The sequence below is a fragment of the Pleuronectes platessa genome, chromosome 20 (assembly GCF_947347685.1).
Source record: "Pleuronectes platessa chromosome 20, fPlePla1.1, whole genome shotgun sequence".
Taxonomy (NCBI): Eukaryota; Metazoa; Chordata; class Actinopteri; order Pleuronectiformes; family Pleuronectidae; genus Pleuronectes; species Pleuronectes platessa.
Window position 1 is genome coordinate 9442566 of NC_070645.1, and position 21419 is coordinate 9463984.

The 21419-nt window shown below is 40.7% G+C and overlaps 2 protein-coding genes across 2 annotated transcripts; both read right to left on the reverse strand.

Moving 5' to 3' along the window:
* Nucleotides 1–280: 280 nt before the first annotated feature.
* On the reverse strand, nt 281–10465 carry ube2wb (ubiquitin conjugating enzyme E2 Wb). The gene is made up of 6 exons (XM_053412043.1): nt 10399–10465; nt 9269–9360; nt 5336–5438; nt 2857–3012; nt 2691–2766; nt 281–2600 (listed from the first exon to the last, which is right to left on the reverse strand). Exons 1-6 carry the CDS (start codon nt 10414–10416, stop codon nt 2587–2589), a joined length of 459 nt encoding a protein of 152 aa, XP_053268018.1. The 5' UTR covers nt 10417–10465; the 3' UTR covers nt 281–2586.
* A 5893-nt stretch (nt 10466–16358) lies between these two features.
* Nucleotides 16359–18443, reverse strand: eloca (elongin C paralog a). The gene is made up of 4 exons (XM_053412044.1): nt 18313–18443; nt 17904–17931; nt 17568–17711; nt 16359–16840 (listed from the first exon to the last, which is right to left on the reverse strand). The coding sequence occupies exons 2-4, from the start codon at nt 17905–17907 to the stop codon at nt 16650–16652; spliced, it is 339 nt and encodes a 112-aa protein (XP_053268019.1). The 5' UTR covers nt 17908–17931; nt 18313–18443; the 3' UTR covers nt 16359–16649.
* Nucleotides 18444–21419: the final 2976 nt, after the last annotated feature.

The window sequence follows — 21419 nt, forward strand, 5'->3', positions numbered from 1 at the left end:
AAAATACATAAATCAGTTTGTTATATGTAGTTTCAAATGGTTGATCGTGTGCTAGTTCTTACCATTTAAAATCATTATTTTTCTTCTGACCATTTTCTGAAAATCAGCAGTTCCTGAGGTCCTCAGAATTTTTTTTACACTATGTTATGTGATTTCGTTTGTGACGTGCAATTCCTCATTCATATCTGTAGGTACAGTACAAACAAGCACAAGATCTGTGTTTCACTAGCTGCAAAAAAGAGAGATTTCAGATTCAAACATTGCACAAACCAAGTTTGAATAAAAGTGAATCTTTGCTTTTTATTATTGATTATGAAAATGAACAGGCACCTATTACATGGAGCTTGCACATCCCAGAACAAAAAAATTCAAATATAAATACCACACCCTCATTAGTGTTCATCACTCACAAAAACCTGTAAGCTAAGAGTTCAAACCACATTGAAAAGAAAAAGTAAAATAAAATTATATATCACATCCAAACCCTTGTAACATATTCACTCGCAAGTTTTTCTAATCCCTAGTGTTCTACTGCGGACTGGGTGAGGGCTTTTTGTCCCCGCACAGATGCCGTTGTTACTGCATTGACACAATCGTTTCAGTCCTCCCATCTTTTTCCTCAAAACGCAGCAACAGCAGACAAGAGCCTTACGATGAAGTTAATAATCGCTTTTTAAAAAAAAATCATTGGTTAAATAGATGACATAAGTTATCAATATAGTTTTGAGATAGCGGTGTGCTGTGGTAGTCTCTTCTACAGTATAGAGAGTCATCACATTCACTCAAGTTCATTCAAGAAACTCAGCTAGACCCTGGAAAAAAGAAAATGCAACACAAAACAACCCATGATGGAAAATTCAAGTATCTCTGACTGGATGGCGAAAAACATTTCTCTAGGAATGGAGTGATTACAGTCTTAAATGACAAAAAGAGCCTCTGGAGGGTTTGTTATATCCATCCCTATCACCATGACCTAAGTTGTGGAAAGACTAAAAGTTGTCACAATGTCTGATGCCAATAAGAAAAAGCAGGGTTTAAAATTGCATGCACCCACACTGTAAAACTACTAAACTTTTTTTTTTAACCAATAATAGTGTTTGTCGCTGTCTGTACACCTCCTAATTAGCAAAAGATGCAATCTAGCATCCAATAAAATAAAGCACTCCTATTATCATTTTGCTATCAAGGAAATGCATCCTCTGCTAATTTCTTTCACATCATCCAACAATTTAAAGACTTATATATACACAATAGTTTCAGACATGTTATAAGTTTACATTATAACAGTCTCTTTGGGTGAAAATATAATTAAATTCAAAATATCTGATAGGTATCTTTTTCGAGGTGATCTCTATAATGAAAAAAAGTACCTGAGCCCAAAACTCTGACCAGGGGGAATCAGAAAAGCCTCATTGTTACAACTTCTAGAAAGACTCCTTTTTCGTCATTCATTACCGTTCTGGAGATGAAACGAAAGAACATTTTAAAATTAAATAACATATTCAAAAAGAAAAAAGAAAAGTTTAAACAAAAAAAACATAACGACCCCTCAAAATACTCCCCCCCCCCCCCTCAACAAGTTGAAAAGCAGTACAAAAAAGAACTCAAGACATTTAAAATAAAACATTTTGAGAAGATTAAAGCATGAGTTTAGAAAAAAAAAAAAAGTATCTAAAAATAAAAATGGATCATGCGACAAAGGTCTCTCCCAGACATTCATTAAATGGGAGAGAGGCCGCTGCAAGTCTTCAAGGCTGGACGAGCGAACGCCACACGGGTGGGGCCCCGTTTTATGTGATGCACGCTGACTGACCAACTGACTGACCGAGCGATCGCGTAGTGGTCGCATCCGCTTTGTTCCTGTACTGGCATTCTGTCCAACAGCAGGAAGAAGTGCAACCGGCTCTCAGGTTGGAAGATGGAGAGGAAACTCGACTGAACTCTTGATACAGTGGTTACAAACTTAAACCTTGTCACCTGATAAATATATGGAGGACAACTGCATGTTGAGAATAATGTTCTAATAGTGCCTTTTCAAACTAGATACTTTCACAGTGCATATAATAATAATATATCTCCCCCAAAAAAACTAAAACCAGATGAAGCATTTCCTTGGGGTTATGATGGTCCGATCCCTTCCAGAAAACAATCAGATTTGGATTTCTCTTTGCAGGCCCCAGCATGCATCCATCAGTTATTATTGCACAACACAAGGACCTTTAAAATGCACCCACACGCAAACAAAGTAACAATAATAATCTTAAAACAGGGATTGTAATTTTCTCACTTCAAATCCACCTAACTTGCTTGCTCTCTGCATTAATACCTTTTTGCCAAAAACAATCCATCGTGGGTGCATCTAAACTGTCAAATTATTTGTATTCTTTATATTACAACCCGACTAAAACATGCATCCAACTGCCCGCGTGAGGGGGGTGGGGTGGGGGGGCAGCAGTCAAGAGCCTCCAGAGCATGGTATCCACTGTTCCAGTCTCCGGTCAGAGTTCAAAGACTGAATTATTAAAAAGTGCTTTTACGTAGGTCAGTAGGACTTCTTTCTTCTACGATTATTACAAAGTTTGTACATTAGCATGTATCATCTGTGGAAGAAAAACAAATATAATTATCACATCAAATTTAATGACATGTCTATCTACCTATGATCGCTGACCAAAAAAGAAAACACTCACCATGATACCACCATTTTGTCTTCTTTGGATTTTTGTTACACGTTCTGACATAAAATGAGTTATCAGGCGGTCGTCTCTGCAGAAAAAGAAAAAATTATTTAAATGTAACATTTCAATCACATCATATATCTATGTATTAATTGGCCCAGATATAACATAACTGTACCTTTTCTTTGCAGCTGGACAACATGCTGATAATGCTAAGACAAACTGCTTGCACTGAGAGGGCTGGAGACCAATCTTCCGTTAGAATGGACAGACAGATGTGACCGTTGCTATACACATGAGGATGGACAGGTACATTCTCTCCTGTGAACATAACCTGCAAACAAAGACCAACAAAAAGATAGGTCACTGAGTACATCACAATAATTATGGAGGTGAGGTTTTCATTATGAACACATGAGATAAGCTTTTCTTAAACAATGAATTGAGATAATTTTCTTGATCCTCTTTTCGAGAGAACTAATCAGGAAAAAGTTCAGATTTTTTCCACTCGTGATGGAAAATAATGACACTTGCTGTATAAACTCAGGCTTAGCCCACTACAGCGACATGGAGCTTTGGGATTAGGACAGAGGGGCCGGGTAGGGGTGAGAGAGGGGGAAAAGGGGAACGAGTGACTGGGAGAGGAGACGTGCTTAATAAAAAAGGATCAGGGAATATTAGCCATGAAAAGGGTGCAAGACTCCGGGCAACCAGGGAGATACAGTGAGTGTGATGAGAGGAACTCAAGACTGTGCTGCTAAAGTAGAAAGAGGTGAAAGTTTAAAGAGGGTAATGAAAGATAACAATGGGCTGAGGCCGCCTGGCACCAGACATGGCCTCACAGGAGAGTGCAGGCTTCACTCCACAGGGCAGGAGGGAAGAGGGGGGCAGGATGAGTGTTAGACAGAGGCGCAGAGAGTAAAGATGACACTGCACTCAGGACGTCAAGACAAATACAAGCCCCATGCTCGCAGAGAGTTTAAATATTTACTATAATGTCTGCTAAACACAAAGTTCAGTTATCTTAGAATTAGCTTTGAGCGACCAGGCACAATAGATCCTCTAAATTTGGCTTTTAAATCCTATGGTTGTATTAGTTACGGCTATGTTTGTATCCATCTCTGTGATGCTTCATTGACCTGTGCTTAACGCATTTCAAAACCCACACCCGCTATAATTTATTGAACAACAATAAAATCCATTTTGTCTTGTTTAGGGCTGAAATTATTTACGAGTCAACGATGGAAAATGAATTAAAATGAGCTATTTAAGAATCCAAACATGCGCCTTCTGAATATGTGTTTTATACGGTGCCCCCAAAGGTTCACACCGAGAATATTTTTAGATTGCTTTTGTGTTCTCTAGCAATATCTTTTACGTTCTCTCTTACCACACAATACAAACTGTGTTACCTCGCAATCGGGGAAAACAAGCAGTAACCACACGTGTTCACCATGTAAGAAACGACACTGCTAATAGCCAAGAAAATACTCCAAACAAAACCTGGTATTAGTCAGGAAGGCTAAATCACATAACATTGTTGAAAGTTGGTGTGAGAAGAGGCTGTGATGGTTTTCACCATTCTAACCAGTCAGCCTACGCAGCACCGGCTTAACAAAACAAAAGTAAAAATGCACTAGTTGCAGGGCCTTCTATGAAGATATGCAAGCTGTTAATGCAAGAGTTATCAATTGGTGAAGAGGGTTATTTTCATGACAGTGATACCATTTGCTAAGGGGGTGGGTCTCTTTCAAAAGGCAGCAGACATGTTCTCAAAACAACACATTTGTATAATTTCTAATTACCTCTGAAGCTCCTCAAGCACCCAATAATACAGTACAACACTTATCACAGATGTTCCCCTGGGGGCCCAAAGGGGAGTCCAACAGAGGAGCCCTTTGACAGCCTGTCCTTCCTATTCGGGAGGATAGTGGCTAAGTAGCAGAGTTTATCTAATTGTGTCTACAGAGCCTCATTCTCTATTTTTAGGTGGGAAGGCTCCTGATGAGTGAAACAAGATTGTTGAGTTCAACTAATCCCTTCAAACGTGGCTTCAGAGGCAGCTCTATACTGGTGTCTGTAAGAGTCAGTGATTCCTGGCTGCAGTGTTTCAACACTGAGATCCAGTCCATTAACAACTGGGAAGCCACTGTGTTGTGATTATAGCAGGAATCCAGAGAGCGGATACTGAGGATCATTTACACAGGTCTTCAGTTTTTGCCTTTGTTTGGAAAAGCTGTACCTCTGGACACTGTACCATCAAACCAGCAGCGAATTAATTTGCTCTCGTGATTTGTTGCTGCAGCTTTATTTGGTCTTGTATGATATGACCAGTAACTTACAGCTGCTACTGAGGGATTTATTCAGTTTGCTGACCTGAAGATTCTTCATCATTTACACTTTGAGATTGATAAAACAGGCTGTAGCAATTTAGCATTATCCTAGAGTTGTCATTTATAGCTCAGCGAACGTTGCAAAGCCTGAGGACGGTACAGTACAAAACTGGTCAAATCCATCAGGGCTTTCAAGGCCCTTAAGACATAATGATAAATGAACCGCACTTACAGGACAAAGCTCTTCACTGAGCTCTTATAGCCACACACACATTATCCCACACAGACACACAGAGAGATGGCTGCGAAGCAACTTCTGCTTACCTGAGGTGACTCAAAAGGATATCGAGCACTAAATTTGAAAAGCAACTGAAATTTCTCTCCTTCATACAGTGTGCCAGTAGCTCCCTCCATGTCTACAATCCACCTGAAAGGAAGGCACAATATCAAAATGTTAATACATCTCACTTAATCCTCACAATATACAGATCAGCAACACTCAGTGACACAGGTGGTGTACAAAAACACAAAAAAACATCTAACATGAGTAACAGCGTCATCAGATAAATATCTGGATTTTTATCCGCTGAAATGTAGTTTCTATTACACACAGTCTTTCACTCTGAAACTCTAAATTAACAAAGCACTCAGAAGTTTAAAGATACAACTCAGGGATCAGTCATAAGATTCTATAGTTTGTATTTATTTCCGGTGAGAATTTTAAAGCTGATGTTTTGCCAAATGTTATTTTTCGAGATAATAGAGGCAGTAAAACCAGAGTTATTCATTTCCTTAGAGCAAGTTGTTGTGGATATTTAATTTATTAGCCATGCTAGCAACCTGAAATATCTCAACAACAATTGAATGGTTACCGGGTATATTCAGTGATGGTAAAAGCCCAATAGTGCCAACAGCAGATCATTTACACGCATTTGCATTTACAAATACTACTAGTTAATACAAACTAACAACTTTTTCATCAGTCTTGGCTGTAGTTTCTGTAACATGCTGAGGATCAACTAACATGAACAATTGATAAGATCAATTCATAACTTGCTCCACCTACTATCTCTAACTCTGGAGAAGAATATGGGCAGAACAACTTGAACAGTTCACATGTCTCCTCATTTTTATTAAAATACAATAATATACATTGATATAACCTGCCCGCGCTGCAGTAAATGTACAATTAACAGTTAGTCAGACTTTTTCCGGTGACATTCAATATTCAGCTGGGTTATGACAGTGGATGAGTAATAATGTGATACTCTATTGATCCAGTGGCTAAAATCTATTTTCGCTTCTGCAGCCGGGCTAAAGAATTGTGCTGACTGAGCTGTGAGGGATTCAGTGTCTTGCTCAGAAAGGCAGACAGTTGCTAATACAAGGGGGTCAGTCCAGAAAGTGTATTCCTCAATGTGGCCCAAACTCAGGGGTTAGATGTAACCTCCAAGGAGAGGGGGAAAAGGAGCAGTGAAGGCAGCATTATCATCTCTGACCTAATTTCTTCCATGGAAGCAGTGCAGAGGACACTGAAGAGACTTGTGGCCGTTGTTCAGGTTTATAGCCTCATGACGCTTTCGAATATAACCTGGGGCACATGATAATTTAGGCCGACATACGAGGTCACTACTTTGCATGTTCAATGGTCAGAGCGTGGATTCCCTCCAGGAACACAAAAAGCTTAGAGGGAGCCAGTATCACAGTACATGATGCTGAGGTACACCTGATGCAACCCACGCAGACAGGGACTCCAAGGACACTGCGCTCAACTTGCTCAAATTCCCCACAGCCTGAAGATTAGGACGCTGTCAACATAAACAAATCTCTCTATTGGATTTTAAAAGCAGCATTTTCCTTGTAATGGTTGACTAATTCCACAATAAAGCTCAACCTTCTGCACTGCACACACGTAAAAGACACTGTAATCAAATTCTAAGGGACAGCGTACTATATAAACAAAAGATATAATACTAAAAACTAGGGATGCACCGATATATCGGCCGAACATCGGTAGCGGCCGATATTCGCCTCGTTTACTGATATCGGCTTATCGGTAATAAACTTGACTTTCACCGATATCATTGGCCGATGTTCATATTTGTGGTAAAACCGCTGGGCACGTGCCGTGGCTGGGGGAGCAGTCGCTCCGTCGCCCTCCTCTCCGCGCCGCCGGAGGCTCAGTGTGCGGCACCGGGAGGTCCTCATCCGGTGGCACCTCACGGCGCCGGCGCGGAAGGCGGGGAGGGGACTGGGTACGCGGTCAGCGGCGGCCACTCTGGACGCGTGTCGGGCCCTTCTCGCGGATCACCTCAGCTACGGCGACCGCTGGAGGAACCCTCCGGCTGGCGCCTAGCAGCTGACTGAGAACTGGTGCGGACCAGGGGAATCCGACTGTTTAATTAAAACAAGCATCGCGAAGGGCCACGGTGGGTGTTGACGCGATGTGATTTCTGCCCGACACTAAAAACAGGTCAAACTGAGGAGGGCTTGTTAAGTTATCTTGACTCACGCAGTGTAACTTGGTGTAAAACGTATGAACGTAGCGTCTGTTTAAGTACTTTATTCTCATGTGCATCGGCTCTATTCATCCGTCTCATGCACAGGTAACAAGGGAATTGACAACATACGTTATACACACAGAAGCCGTAACACATCTAATAAACGGGCAATACTGCTACCGTAAATCAATGAGAAGAGCGTTCTCTATAATGATACTTTAACAGGGCTGTTTTAGACAGGGTAAAAAGGTGCTGTTTTAAATTATCCTTGTGGTATTTTGACCAAAATATGTTACAGACATTTCAGAGATCCCAAGGAACCATTTCAACTTGCGGTAAAATGGGCCTAATATGTCTCTGTTAAATAAAGTTTAGTTAAATCAGAGATTGTTTCATAAATCTGATTCAATTTGTGCTCATTAAAAGATAAGAGTGATGAATAGTGCTTTTTTAATAATGATTTAATTATTTTTCTGGCACAAAAGGGTGAATGAATAACAACAAAAAGAAAATAAACAAATATCGGTATCGGTAATCGGCCATATTGTTATTTTAAATATCGGTATCGGCCAAGAATTTCCATATCGGTGCATCCCTACTAAAAACACACTGTCCCCTTATCAGTGTCACACACATGCACGTTGTCACCAGCGAGGCCTTTTCCAGTATTTGGATAAAGGCTAGCTTGAATGTCAAGCAGGAACACACTATTTGTATCTTACTGCACTAGGACTTGCATGATAAAAAAAACAACTAAAAACAATACAACTGTCAATCACTAACAGTGAAAGCCAACCCGAGGCAGTGGAGTCACTTTGACCTCTGAATTGGGACATATAGGCACACCCATGCATACCATCACAAACCTGGAGTGCAGAAGCCAGCAGAACTGGTTGGGAGACTTGTCAGATATGTCATAACACACATCTTTCATTCACTCTGACCAGGTCATTGTTAACCAATGAGGGAGACATCAACATCATAGAAATTCCATTGTTACAAGGCTGCCTGAAACTAAACACAAGCACTGAGATGTGTGAGGCTGCAAGACAGGGCTGGACGATGTGGCTACAAATTGTGTCAAGCAGATAAAATGATCAGTTGATATTGGTAATTATCAAGATAAATGTCACATAATGTAATCTTTTTTTAATTAAGTTTAAAGACAGATTGTTGATCCTGAGTGAAGGTTGTGGTTTTAAACTCTCGAGCAAAGAATGACTCATACATGACAAACAGAGAAACATCAACAAATCTGATGAAGGTCAATAATGTCTCACACCACCTTACTGTGATTATACATCGCATTATTAAAACCTATTGATATTACTTATATAATATACAAAGGAGTAACCTTGAATGTAAAATTGAATGAAAGCCAATCGAAAATCTTGACCAAATTCATGGGTTATCAGATATCTAGTGCTTATCAGACACAATTTGAGTCCCACTGCAAGAGTATTCATGGGAACGCCCAAGACACCCAGACAGAAAGGTCAGCTGAGCAGCCTCTGCTCCTTGCCACTCTAACCCAAGTCCTGCATGCCAACCACTAAATATTTTATGAAGGACGATCAGTGACACTGTGCATTAGAGACACTCAGCTGATGGGGCCAGTGCTACCATTTGCTCGAATGACCCCGATTTCTCCTCACCAGGCGCTGCACTCTTAATACAACTTTTGCAACAGTTACCTTTGACACTCTGTTCAATGGCAGTTGACAATCATATCAAAATGAAAAAAACGAACACTTACTGTGTGATGCAGCTCTGTACACTTTTTTCGTTGAGCGTCATCCCAGGTGGTGGATCATTTTGCAGGGCTAATAATTCCTTCTGTAGCCTCTTCTGTTGGAGAAAACATGATTGGGTTTTCTTATATAAAACATACAAAAAAAAACATACAACCACAGCAAGATAAAAATGAATACCACTATATATAATATCATAACATATTGTATGCTAATGTGAATATATACCAAGAACTTCAAATCCTACTATAAATATTATACAGCTATTTAGTATACTAAGGTTTATTCATACTATATATATACATATTTCAATGAATTTGTATTATATGACATATATATTATTAATTTGCTATATCATACCTTCCTATATACTTATACTTACAAACATCTGTAGGTAATCTATATATGTTTCACCATCTCCCTACATACACAAATACAGTTTACATCAAATCATTCTGTGCCATCGATGACGGTTGATCTCATCTTAAATTAGGTTCTGAAAGGTAAGAGCTGCCGTAAAGCTGGACGTCACAGCAGGAGAAGCTAAACTCCACCCTGAATTATTTCACGTCTCTCCCTTGTATTTCAAACAAACGTCTTTTGATCCAGGAAACTATACGTTTGATAAATAAACAGCAAACCACACACATCCGTGTGTGAAACAGTATTTTAAAAGCTTTTCAGAGGAGACTGTTCGGATGCACCTGCTCGGCTACAGGAGGCTCAATCTGCGCACTGTGTCGTTAGCTGGCTAACGTCCGCCAAACGGCACCACAACAAATCCAGTTAATTAAAACGTATATAAAACACATGACATCAGTTACCACCGGTGTGTGACTGCGAGGTAGACCACGCAACATGTCTGTCTACACAACTCGACGCCGCTCCCCAGGAAGCTGCGTGTTAGCCAGGACTCGGGGCTGTTGGTGATGATGGGCTAGTTGTGTTGCTAGCTCCGGAGCTCAGCGCTAAACCTGAGTTCTTCAGCCCAAAATGTCACCGCTTCGGCCTCGATGTCACCGCCGCCTCGGAGGGACACAAGTCTGTGGTCGAACCGGGGAGTGAGCCGGCAGAGAAGCCCGAGGTGACGCTGAGCTAAATCGTGAATATGCGATCGCTGTCAGTTCATTCTTACCTGCATCGACGCCATCATGAAAACCCCCCTCGCTCCCACATCACCGCAGAGTGGAGGGTTGTACGTCAGGCGGTCACGTGACGGGCCGAGTTGTTTTTGACTGAAGGAAAACAAACCAGTGTTAACGTCAGAGTCAAGGACCAGTTCTCAGTTTGTTTCTATTATTCAACTGTTCATCATAATTACATCAGATGTTTTAAAAGCAGCATAGAATGACACAGACACACATACACACAATAATTGGTCCATCTTCTTCCTGTGCTTAGTTTCTCATGGGAATGAACAGGTAATACAATCCTTAATGTTAATGTAACTGCTCAAGTTTGACAGGCTTTCGTGTTGGCAGGACTTCAACCACCTATTCATTGTACAATATCTAATACTATGTAAATTTAAAAACAAAAATAAAATAAATATAAAAACGAAAAAATATATATAATTTTTTTTTTTAACTAAATTGAATTAATAAAAAAAAATGTTTATACACATTTTTATATTTATATATGAATGAATTTTAAATTAAATTAAACTGAATTAAATTAAATTTGCGCACATCCTGCACAAGCATATTGCATGTAATATTTCAACATTTTATCTTAATTATTTTAGATTCTGTCTCTTTCATATTATTAATGTTATTTTGATTTCCTATATTGTGCTGCAACTGCCTTGTACTGCTGTCAAATTGGATTTCTTATAAATTCTCTTAAATTGAAATTACCCTTCTGAACCTATTATCTCTTTCTTCTTAACATCTATGACATTTTTTGTAGTTACGTGTTTTCTTGGTTCCAACTACAGCTCAGTTGAGTGAAAACATGACAAAGCTGTATTCTTCAACATAAAAGAATCCCGTTATAAGCCAACCCCTTTTCATTCCATGTTCACATTAAATAACAAACAGGAAGTATATTCATTTATCTGTGTCAGCAGAGTTTAGAACGTTCTGTTACCACTGTAAGTGAGATGTGATATGAGCTTGCACCTGATATGGCCGACACATTAGCCAGATAAAAGCCCCAAACAGGCCCCTCACTGGAAAAGCATTGTGGTATCACACAGTAACGCATCCTTTTAGAAAGACTATATAAGGCAATTTACTGTATATTTGTATATTCATAGCATGACCATTTGTTTGAAATTATATGATCATGCGTGAGCTTGCATTTGTGTAATTTGAATGGTCATATAATTTGTGTTCTTTTAGATAAAGTGGATATAAGTGGTCAATCACAAACAAGCGTTATTCTTTCATCTTAACCCTTTGATACACAACATGGCTCCAAAGTGACCCGGCTGAATTTGTTACTTTTTGAATAAAAATCATTTTTGTATCACTAACCTTCTAATGCACAACATGGGTCAAAAATGCCCCTTATTAATTAGGGCCCGAGCACTGACAGGGTGAGGCCCTATTGAAATTGTAAGGATTATTATTCAGACAAATGAATTGGCTTTTTGAGGGCTTTAACATGCTCAAATTCTTACCAAAATTTTCAATGGGCGTAGCAAAATGGCTCAATGGTGCCCCCTGAGACCCCCGGAACCTGTTCACATTGCCCAATCGTCACAAAAATCGAAACACAGGTGTATCATGACCAGACAAACAAAAAAGCAATTGGAAAAATGCAACAGGAAGCCTGCTATTTTGCATTTAGTGGCCATTTTGGCCATATTCTACATTTTTACTTTGAGGTACTTGTAACAGGGCTGTCATCAGATCAACTTCAAATTGAGATAAGTGTCATCACAACAAGATGGAGATACACATTTTTCATCACACAGTGACCGTGGCGTGGCGTCAAAGTTTGATTACACGCCATTAAAACATGATGTTCCATGTCGCGGACATACAGTGCCTTGCATAAGTATTCACCCCCTTTGGACTTTTCTACATTTTGTCATGGTATAACCACAGATTAAAATTTATTTCATCGTGAGTTTATGTAATGGACCAACACAAAATAGTGCATCATTTGGAAGTGGGGGGAAATATTACATGGATTTCACAATTATTTACAAATAAAAATCTGAAAAGTGTTGAGTGCATATGTATTCACCCCCTTTACTGTGAAACCCCTAACAAAGATCTGGTGTGACCAATTGCATTCACAAGTCACATTTGCAAGTCACATAATTAGTAAATAGGGTCCACCTGTCTGCAATTTAATCTCAGTATAAATACACCTGTTCTGTGACAGACTCAGAGTTTGTTGGTGATCATTACTGAACAAACAGCATCATGAAGACCAAGGAGCTCACCAAACAGGTCAGGGATAAAGTTATGGAGAAATATGAAGCAGGGTTAGGTTATAAAAAAATATCCAGAGCTTTGAACATCTCTCTGAGCACCATAAAATCCATCATAAGAAAATGGAAAGAATATGGCACAACCGCAAACCTACCAAGAGGAGGCCGTCCACCCAAACTGAAGAGTCGGACAAAGAGAAAATTAATCAGAGAAGCAACCAGGAGGCCCATGGTTACTCTGGAGGAGTTGCAGAGATCCACAGCTGAGGTGGGAGAATCTGTCCACAGGACAACTATTAGTCGTCTACTCCACAAATCTGGCCTTTATGGAAGAGTGGCAAGAGGAAAGCCATTGTTGAAAGGGATCCATAAAAAATCCCGTTTGGAGTTTGCCAGAAGCCATGCGGGAGACACAGCAAACATGTGGAAGAAGGTGCTCTGGTCAGATGAGACCAAAATTGAACTTTTTGGCCTCAATGCAAAACGCTATGTGTGGCGAAAACCCAACACTGCCCATCACCCTGAGCACACCATCCCAACAGTGAAACATAGTGGTGGTAGCATCATGCTGTGGGGATGCTTCTCTTCAGCAGGTACAGGGAAACTGGTCAGAATAGAGGGACAGATGGATGGAGCCAAATACAGGGAAATCCTTGAAGAAAATCTGATGCAGTCTGCAAAAGACTTGAGACTGGGGCGGAGGTTCATCTTCCAGCAGGACAATGACCCTAAACATACAGCCAGAGCTACAAAGGAATGGTTTGGATTAGAGAATGTTAATGTCTTAAAATGGCCCAGTCAAAGCCCAGACCTCAATCCAATAGAGAATCTATGGCAAGACTTGAAGATTGCGGTTCACAGACGGTCTCCATCCAATCTGACTGAGCTTCATCTTTTTTGCCAAGAAGAATGGACAAACCTTTCCATCTTTAGATGTGCAAAGCTGGTAGAGACATACTGTAAAGACAGAGATCGCATTTAGATTAAAAAACCTCTAGTGGCGTGGAGGGGAGATGCGCAAATCACACGTGTTCGATTTGCGCACACACCGGGCGGCACTTGCCTGATTACGGCACGTGAGGTGAGTGAGCACGGGTGAGGAAATAAAGGTCCGCGATTTCCGGCCGGGCTATGAAGGGTTTGTGCATTGGAGGACACGAGAGCACACATTGGTATGTTATTTATATTTTGAACTAAGGTGTAGTTTGCACAATGCGTATGTTTCTGGCACTTTTTCCCGTTTGTCATGTCTTCTATGTGACAGCGCATGGGTCGGCGCAGACGTCCTTAGTGACGTCTTGGGCACGTTTGGTGGAGGCGCACATGGTGAAATGTTTGTATGGAAGACCATTGTTGTTTTACATCATAGTGATATTGTAATTATATAGATTTGTTTATGATATCTAACAGATATTTGGATTTGATTTAAATGTTTGATTAGGCATTTTGATTTATTTGAACTAACTTGATTTAATTTGTCTTTATCAATAGGTTTTCAACCTAATCCTGATCCTAATCCTAAATCCGAATAAGACTACGGAATGTTTGTTGGTCATGTTCAGAAAGATTCATGTTCAATAAAATCAAGGAGAAGGATTTGAGCTGTCCTGCGTCCTCTGTGTAACAGTGCCATTTCAAGTTGGGCAAGCACAGTTTAAAACATCACCCAGATAACTTGACACATACCCCAAAAGACTTGCAGCTGTAATTGCAGCGAAAGGATTGCACCTCCAAAGTACTATGCATGTTTTGTTGATCAAACGGGAAAAAAAAAGTTTATTTAAGTCTATTTGAATTCCAGTTAGTAACAGTACATAATGGGAAAAAGTCCAAGGGGGGTGAATACTTATGCAAGGCACTGTACATGGACCCTGAATCCTTTGATGCTCAGCCGTAAACAAACAACTCCACTCCTGCAGTGTCAGTGGTCAAAGGAATCTTTATGTCTTGCAAAGGTTACGTCTCTATCCCTCTCTCAGAATTGGGACATTTCCTCAAACCGTGTAAACATTGAGGTACGGCGAAGGTTCATCCTTCGCCAAAGGAGACGATGTTGTCATAACTCCACTGTGCATTGTCCTATCACCACCAAACTTCTGTCTCATGATCAGAGTCCAAGCATGAACAGCTCTATGTGTCAATATTTCCTGAGTCACTATTTATTTTTTTCAGGCAAAAGGCATGCAACGCTGCAAAATGCATGTGCTCGGGCCCGCCCAGTGCTGCTTTGCAGTCCTAGAAATTTTTGTTCCATTTGATCCTTACACTTTGCCATAAGAGTATGATTATTTTGTAAGTAGTATTTTTATTTTATACTATTCCTTCTGTAACTCGTCGACTCTGCCCACTTGGACGATCACGTGTACGTCGGTGTGATGTCCATCATCCGTCTCTTCCAGGGTTCAGATCAAAAAAGCTCCAAAAGCTGTCTCTGGTGGATCTGCCAGCTCTGAGGCCGCTGCCACTGTTGGCTGTCATGTTTGATTTCATCACACGGTGTGACCGTGGCCTGGCGTCAAAGTTTGATTACACGCCATCAAAACACGAGCTTCTGTATCTCAGACATATTTGGTCCAATCGAGTCCAAACTAGACATGTTAGACTAGAGTCGCGACCTGATGACATCTAAAAAGACATCATGACTTAGAATCACAGCGACACCTGCTGGATACAGGAAGTGAAGCGTTTATCCTTGCCACAGAGCGCAAAACGAGCGCAACGCGGAGACGTGCGCTTGGTCATCTGTCGCTCTCTCTGAACCTACCGCAACAGACTTGAAATCGCCTGTGCTCGGGCCCGTTAGTGCTACAACGTAGCCCTATTTTTCATTTCCTTTGTTATATCATCAATGAGTGTTTCTATGTTTGAAATAAATGTTTTTTATCATTAAACATTCTACGTATTTATTAAATATCTTTAGATTCCCACAAAGGGTTAGGGTTACAAACGTAAATATTGTATTTATACATCACTTTTTCCTAAATGCGACTTTACTGCGTGTTTGTTTGCACAAAAAAGAAACCACCTGAAACCCAGCACTGTGGAAAAGCTATTTTTAAATAAAAATGAATAAAATGTTGTCCATATTTAACGTGTTACATGCTACATGTTGTCCCTAGTAACACAAGCACATTCACATCACAATCCTCTGCCCAATGGGTTTCCACTGTCCCTTTTGATCCCGCCATAGTATCATAAAGACAGACACCATATTAATAAGTTCATAATTTATGTATTGGCATCAGAAACATCCTTTATTTATTCAATTCTAAGCGTCACACATCAAAGCCATGGTGTCATTATAATCACTCCTTTAACATTTACTGTCCACTTGAAGGCGCAGTAGAGCCAATGAGCGAACCAATTGGATGGAAAGCTTCAATGCTCCATGAAGTTTCATTTCGCCATCACTAATACATTGTCATCAGGCCTAAAGTGCCCCTGAAGCAATAGGGCCTTTGCACTGTCGGTGCTCAGGCCCTAAATACTGGATTACAGATGTTCCCCCAGATTCTAGCCTTTTAAATTACCCCATCATATATTATCTATAACACATCCCTGTCAGAACATTTTATTGTTTTTTAGAATGGCCATTTCATTTGAGTAAAACCACCTTACAGAATTAAAGTGGGAAGGAACGTTTTTGTGAGAGTGGTACTTAAGTATTCTTCCTGTGGAACCAGGTACAGCAGTAAGAACTAACACAGAGCTCACCAAACGGGTCTTTTATTAAGATGGAGGTGAACAAAGATTTTTGGGGCAGGGGGCACATCTATCACATTCTTGGGGAAGGGGTGCAGCCTGTCATATCCTTTTATTTTATTAAAACAAAATTCTTTAATACTAATAAAATTCTAACAGAAAGCCAGGTGCAGAAAAGAACAACAACGTCTCGTGGTTTTATATACTCATTCATGTTTCATATGATGTACATGGCAAAACAAGTTAAATATTTAAAAAAATCCAAAAATGTTTCAAGCTTCTACATGATCACTGAAACTTTAGCAATCCAAAAAGTTTGCCGCCATGAGCAGTTCCAGTGCGATCTCCGGGGCAATGGGGAATTCAGGGATTTCTGTGGAGCTGTTGGTGTAACGGACCTTGTAGGTGAAATACATGCACACCTTGGACAAGACGTGGGACGGAATCTCCCTGAAGTTCACCTCATTGGTTTCATTCTCAGCAAACTGACCTGCAGATAGAGGGTTACAGAAGGTGTCATGAGAAGAAGGGGGGAACACAGACAAACAATGTGTTAAATCATACAATTGATGAAATAGAAATTTGTATAACCCGTCTGGGAAGTAGCCATTTAAACTGAATAATTCTACTAACATTGGAAACAGTCATGATCTGAAACCATGGCCGATCCAACCTCTTAAGAGTCTCAATCTAGAGCAAGTTGGCAAGCAAACAAACTCCACTGTACACGTAAACAACAAACCACTGCACTACAAACACGTTATAGTGAAGTGTCCAATTATTTTGAAACCACTTAAATCTGGGCACCATGTTTATGGGGCTGCATCTACCAGATCTTTTATTGACTGTATACCAATCTAATTAATGCAGATTGATGGCACCTTAAAGCATTACCCATTATCATATTAAACCATGCTCAGCGCCTGAACCCTACTAGTGTTGACTGCATCAAAGCAGCACAGATGACAAAAAAAAGGTAATGCTGCATGCTCTACGAAAAAGTGAAGGCTGCAGGTTCACCTTTCGTAGAGCGTGAAGCCGACGATGTGCTGAAAACGGCCACATTTTATGGGCGATTACTTATTAAATAAAATCCCAAATGACAAGATTCCCTGTGAATTACCGTTAAAAATAAATTATTAGACAGTTGATTGCCTTTTTCACATCACATGAATAGGTGTACTATTTATGTTTAAACTTGACGTCCCAATCCTCACCTGGCCCGCTCAGCATGGCTTTGATAGTCCCAGATGTCAAGGCATGTTCTCGTTTCACTATGAACTCGTGGCCATCTGAGGAGATCAGCTTCACATACATGGCGTCTGGCCCCTCACAGCCACCGTAGGTTCTCTCTTCACCGTCTGTGAAGCAACAGAGAGACAATATTGAACAGGTGGCAGCAAGACGCCTCAGTGTCACACACACAAACAGTTGTTGAAGTGACACATTAGCAACTGACACATTCTACTGAGCGATGGTGATGTGTTCAGACATTTAATACTGGCAAACTAATTATAATAAAGGTGCAAGATAAAATGACGTCAATCACTCACCCATCTTGTTCCTGGATTTATGTCAATCCTGAAAATGAACACAGGAAAATTACAAACCTTATTATTATCGAGGGCCATCAAGTATCTTGTGATTAGTAACGTTGCGCCAGACAGAACAATAAGCTGGCCTAAGTGAAGCTGTCGTTAAAATAAACACAGCAAGGCATCCATTCAGCTTTATTACTCAAATCAGACTACGACTGGGGTCACTTCATCCAGTGTCCGAACTGTTTTAGATTATTTTGCAGCCGTCGGCGTTAGCTTGCGTTGGCTAGCAAGCTAACGCCGTGCTAAACTATCGATGTTTTTTCTTTTAACCGCTTTCCGGTGTTTACAGCTCAACACACAAAGAGAACAACACACACATACACACAACAGCATGTACGCGAATCGTAACATCGTCTCTTACCACTCTGTTGAAGAATTTGAAGCGGAGATTGCTTTTCAGCTAAAGTTAGCCACCAGCCTATGGACACCCGGAACCGGTTTGTGTGAGCACCCCCCGTTCCGCAGTAAATGTCTTCCGTGGAATTCCTCTCGCAGTGAGAACCGTTCCTCCTCACATTGATTATATATTCAATTTGCAGAGAAAATTGGAACAAGAACTAGACAATTCCTCACTTGAAATTGTGAATGTTTGTAGCGTGCTTCCTGCCAGAACCAGATACTGTTTCAGTTTGAGAGAGAGAGGGAAACAGACTGGTTCAGGAGAGGGATAGAGAGAGATAATGAGATGGTCTACTGTACCACTTGAAAAGGGTGAAATCTTTCACTTTTGCAACTGTATCAGACATCAATGGTTTCTGTGATCTATGACCGCTGACACTGTCACTCGTTCCTCTGATAAAAGCTCCCATTGACTCCCATTCAACTCTTTCCTAAAAAGTTTTCAGGGAGAATAAAGGTTTTCCTAAAAAGAAGAAAAATATTTAGATTTAGATTTTTATTCAGATTAAATTAGATTTGCTTTGCTTTGATTGGGTATTAATCAACCAAAAACAAAACAAAAAAGTAAATAGCAAATTAGGTGGAGCTTTTGAAACATGATAATTTACCCCCCTGCTGCCCAACATAGCTATAACTATATAGTAAAGGGGGGTAAATGTGTATTTTTTATGTTTATAAATAGTTGAGGTAACTTGTGAAATTATAGTTGTAACTTGTCAAATACACACTAGTTTATGGACCATTTTTTATAGATGATATTGTCCTCTTAAGCCTGTAGGGGGCGTATTTGCTCCTGGTTCACCTTCCAGCCTGTCTCTTCTGCCTGTGATGAGTGAGAGCAGGTGCTGATTGGACATGACAGAGACTTTGTGAAGGCCCATAAATCTGGATTCAAGAGAGAATGAACCACCCACACCCCCCAAACACACACCCACCCACACAGTAGTATCTGCACCATCTTAAGTTAATCAAAGCCGCATGGGAGCATTATTTTAATCTCAAAAGTTTGAAAGGATATGTTATGATAGTTGCCTCGCCGAGACGACCGTAACACTAACATTTTCTAAACTAGAATTAAGTTTGTTTTTCGATACCTTCTCCTCTACTCGGTAAAGGGGCGTCGTTCACAGCTCCGGCCGCTTAGAAGAGGGCACACGCTGTAGTCACGGTCAGTTTCAGAGCTCTTTCATGTGGGAAAAGTGATGACTGTTGAAATGTGAGGCCACCAAATTGACGCAGAGATATCTGAGCCGTGACACACAGAGCCGATTACTGAGCGTGCCTGTAAATCTGTGCCGTTTGACCCGGAGCTGCTCTCTGAAGGACTCTCACGCTTCTCATGGAGGACTCGAGGGTTTTTGGTGCCATTTTCTCCCCTTCACGCTGTTGCTCATTCACTCAGAGAATGACTCACGGGTGGGACACAGGACACAGTTGTGTTTCAGACTTGTGCAAAGGTGACATCTGACTGTTTCTCTTCCGGTCATACCAAGTTTAGCACTGCTGCCAGTTTGGTTTCCAGAAAGTTCTTGTACGGCCTCCTGCCTGTGTTGCCTGTTGACACCCTCACACACACACCCGACCAAAAACAATCACTGACCTTCCAGTCCCCCATTACACCATTAGTGCTCATGATCAGAGCAGGCGGGTGACGGCAGGCGCTTTGATGTTTCTCTGATACGACCAACCCCGCTGCAGCTGCTCTCAGCTCTATTTTGGGGAGGCTGCTGTGGGCCCTCAGAACGAGGCTTCCTTAACACACACGCAAACACGCACACTCAATATATGCAAACAATCTTGTTGTGCCAAGTGATATCCCACCCCCCCCAACACACATTGTAACTGTACATTAATTGTACATTTACTCAGACCTGACTTTCTTGCACGCACACACACACACACACACATGCACATACACACAACACAGAGTCGTGTCTCAATGTCTGGCCGTGACTTTCTTTGATGTCCTGCGTAGATTCTAAATTTAACTATAGTTACAATTTCCCTAGGCCTAATCTCAACCTAACCCTAAACTGAACCTAACTTTAACCTGAACCTAACTTTAACCTGAACCTAACTTTAACCTGAACCTAACCTAAAATGTTCACATTCGAATTTAGGGATTTTCCTTATGGGGACTTGTTTTATGACCCTAAGGACAAGTCCCCATAATGTTAACTGTGTAAACAGATTGAGGTCCCTACTATAGAAGTTACACACATTACATTACATTACATTTCATTTTGCTGACGTTTTTATCCAAAGCGCAAAGTGCATTTAACCATGAGGCTACAAACCCAGAACAACAAAAATCATGAAAGTACAATTTCTTCAAAAAAAGCTAAACTACAAAGTGCTATAAGTAAGTGCCATTTAAGTGCTACTAAATTGTTAGTTTAAAATGGTATTCAAGGTATAGTCGAAAGAGGTGTGTTTTTAGTTTGCGGTGGAAGATGTGTAAACTTTCTGCTGTCTTCTGAACACACACACACACACACACACACACTAACCAAAACACTGAAAACAGTGTGATGCAGTCAACTTGCTGGAAATGACTCTTGTCCATTTTTATAATTGATAATGGAAGTGTTTATTTGACATATTACGCGTTCACTGCTGCACTCGACAGGGTTTACATTGTATGTGTGCAGGCACAGTCGCGTCCAGTCAATATCTTACATTTCATCATTAAACAGGAACAGTTCTGTAAAGGTGTGGCACGATTTGGTCTGTTAAGTACACCGTGTCCCACAATAACTCCACCAGCAGATATCCACTTCCTAAGCACCGGTTTCAATACCAGACCCGGTCAAATGTCAACACACAGGATCATGTGTGATTAGTACAATGGCTTTGTCAGAAAGGCCCTGAGTGAAACCAGGTCATAGTTTTAGTCATGATAGGGAGAGATGGGGGAGGAATTTCTCCTCTGAAAAGAGGGTAAGGCTTGTCACAATCAATCTGAGGGTATTGTCCCTTTTGCCTGCAGCGAGTTCCGGCGCCCTGCGATTCCTATGTCGCTACTAATCCGAAGAACCGGAGCAGCACCGACTCATCACATGTCACAAA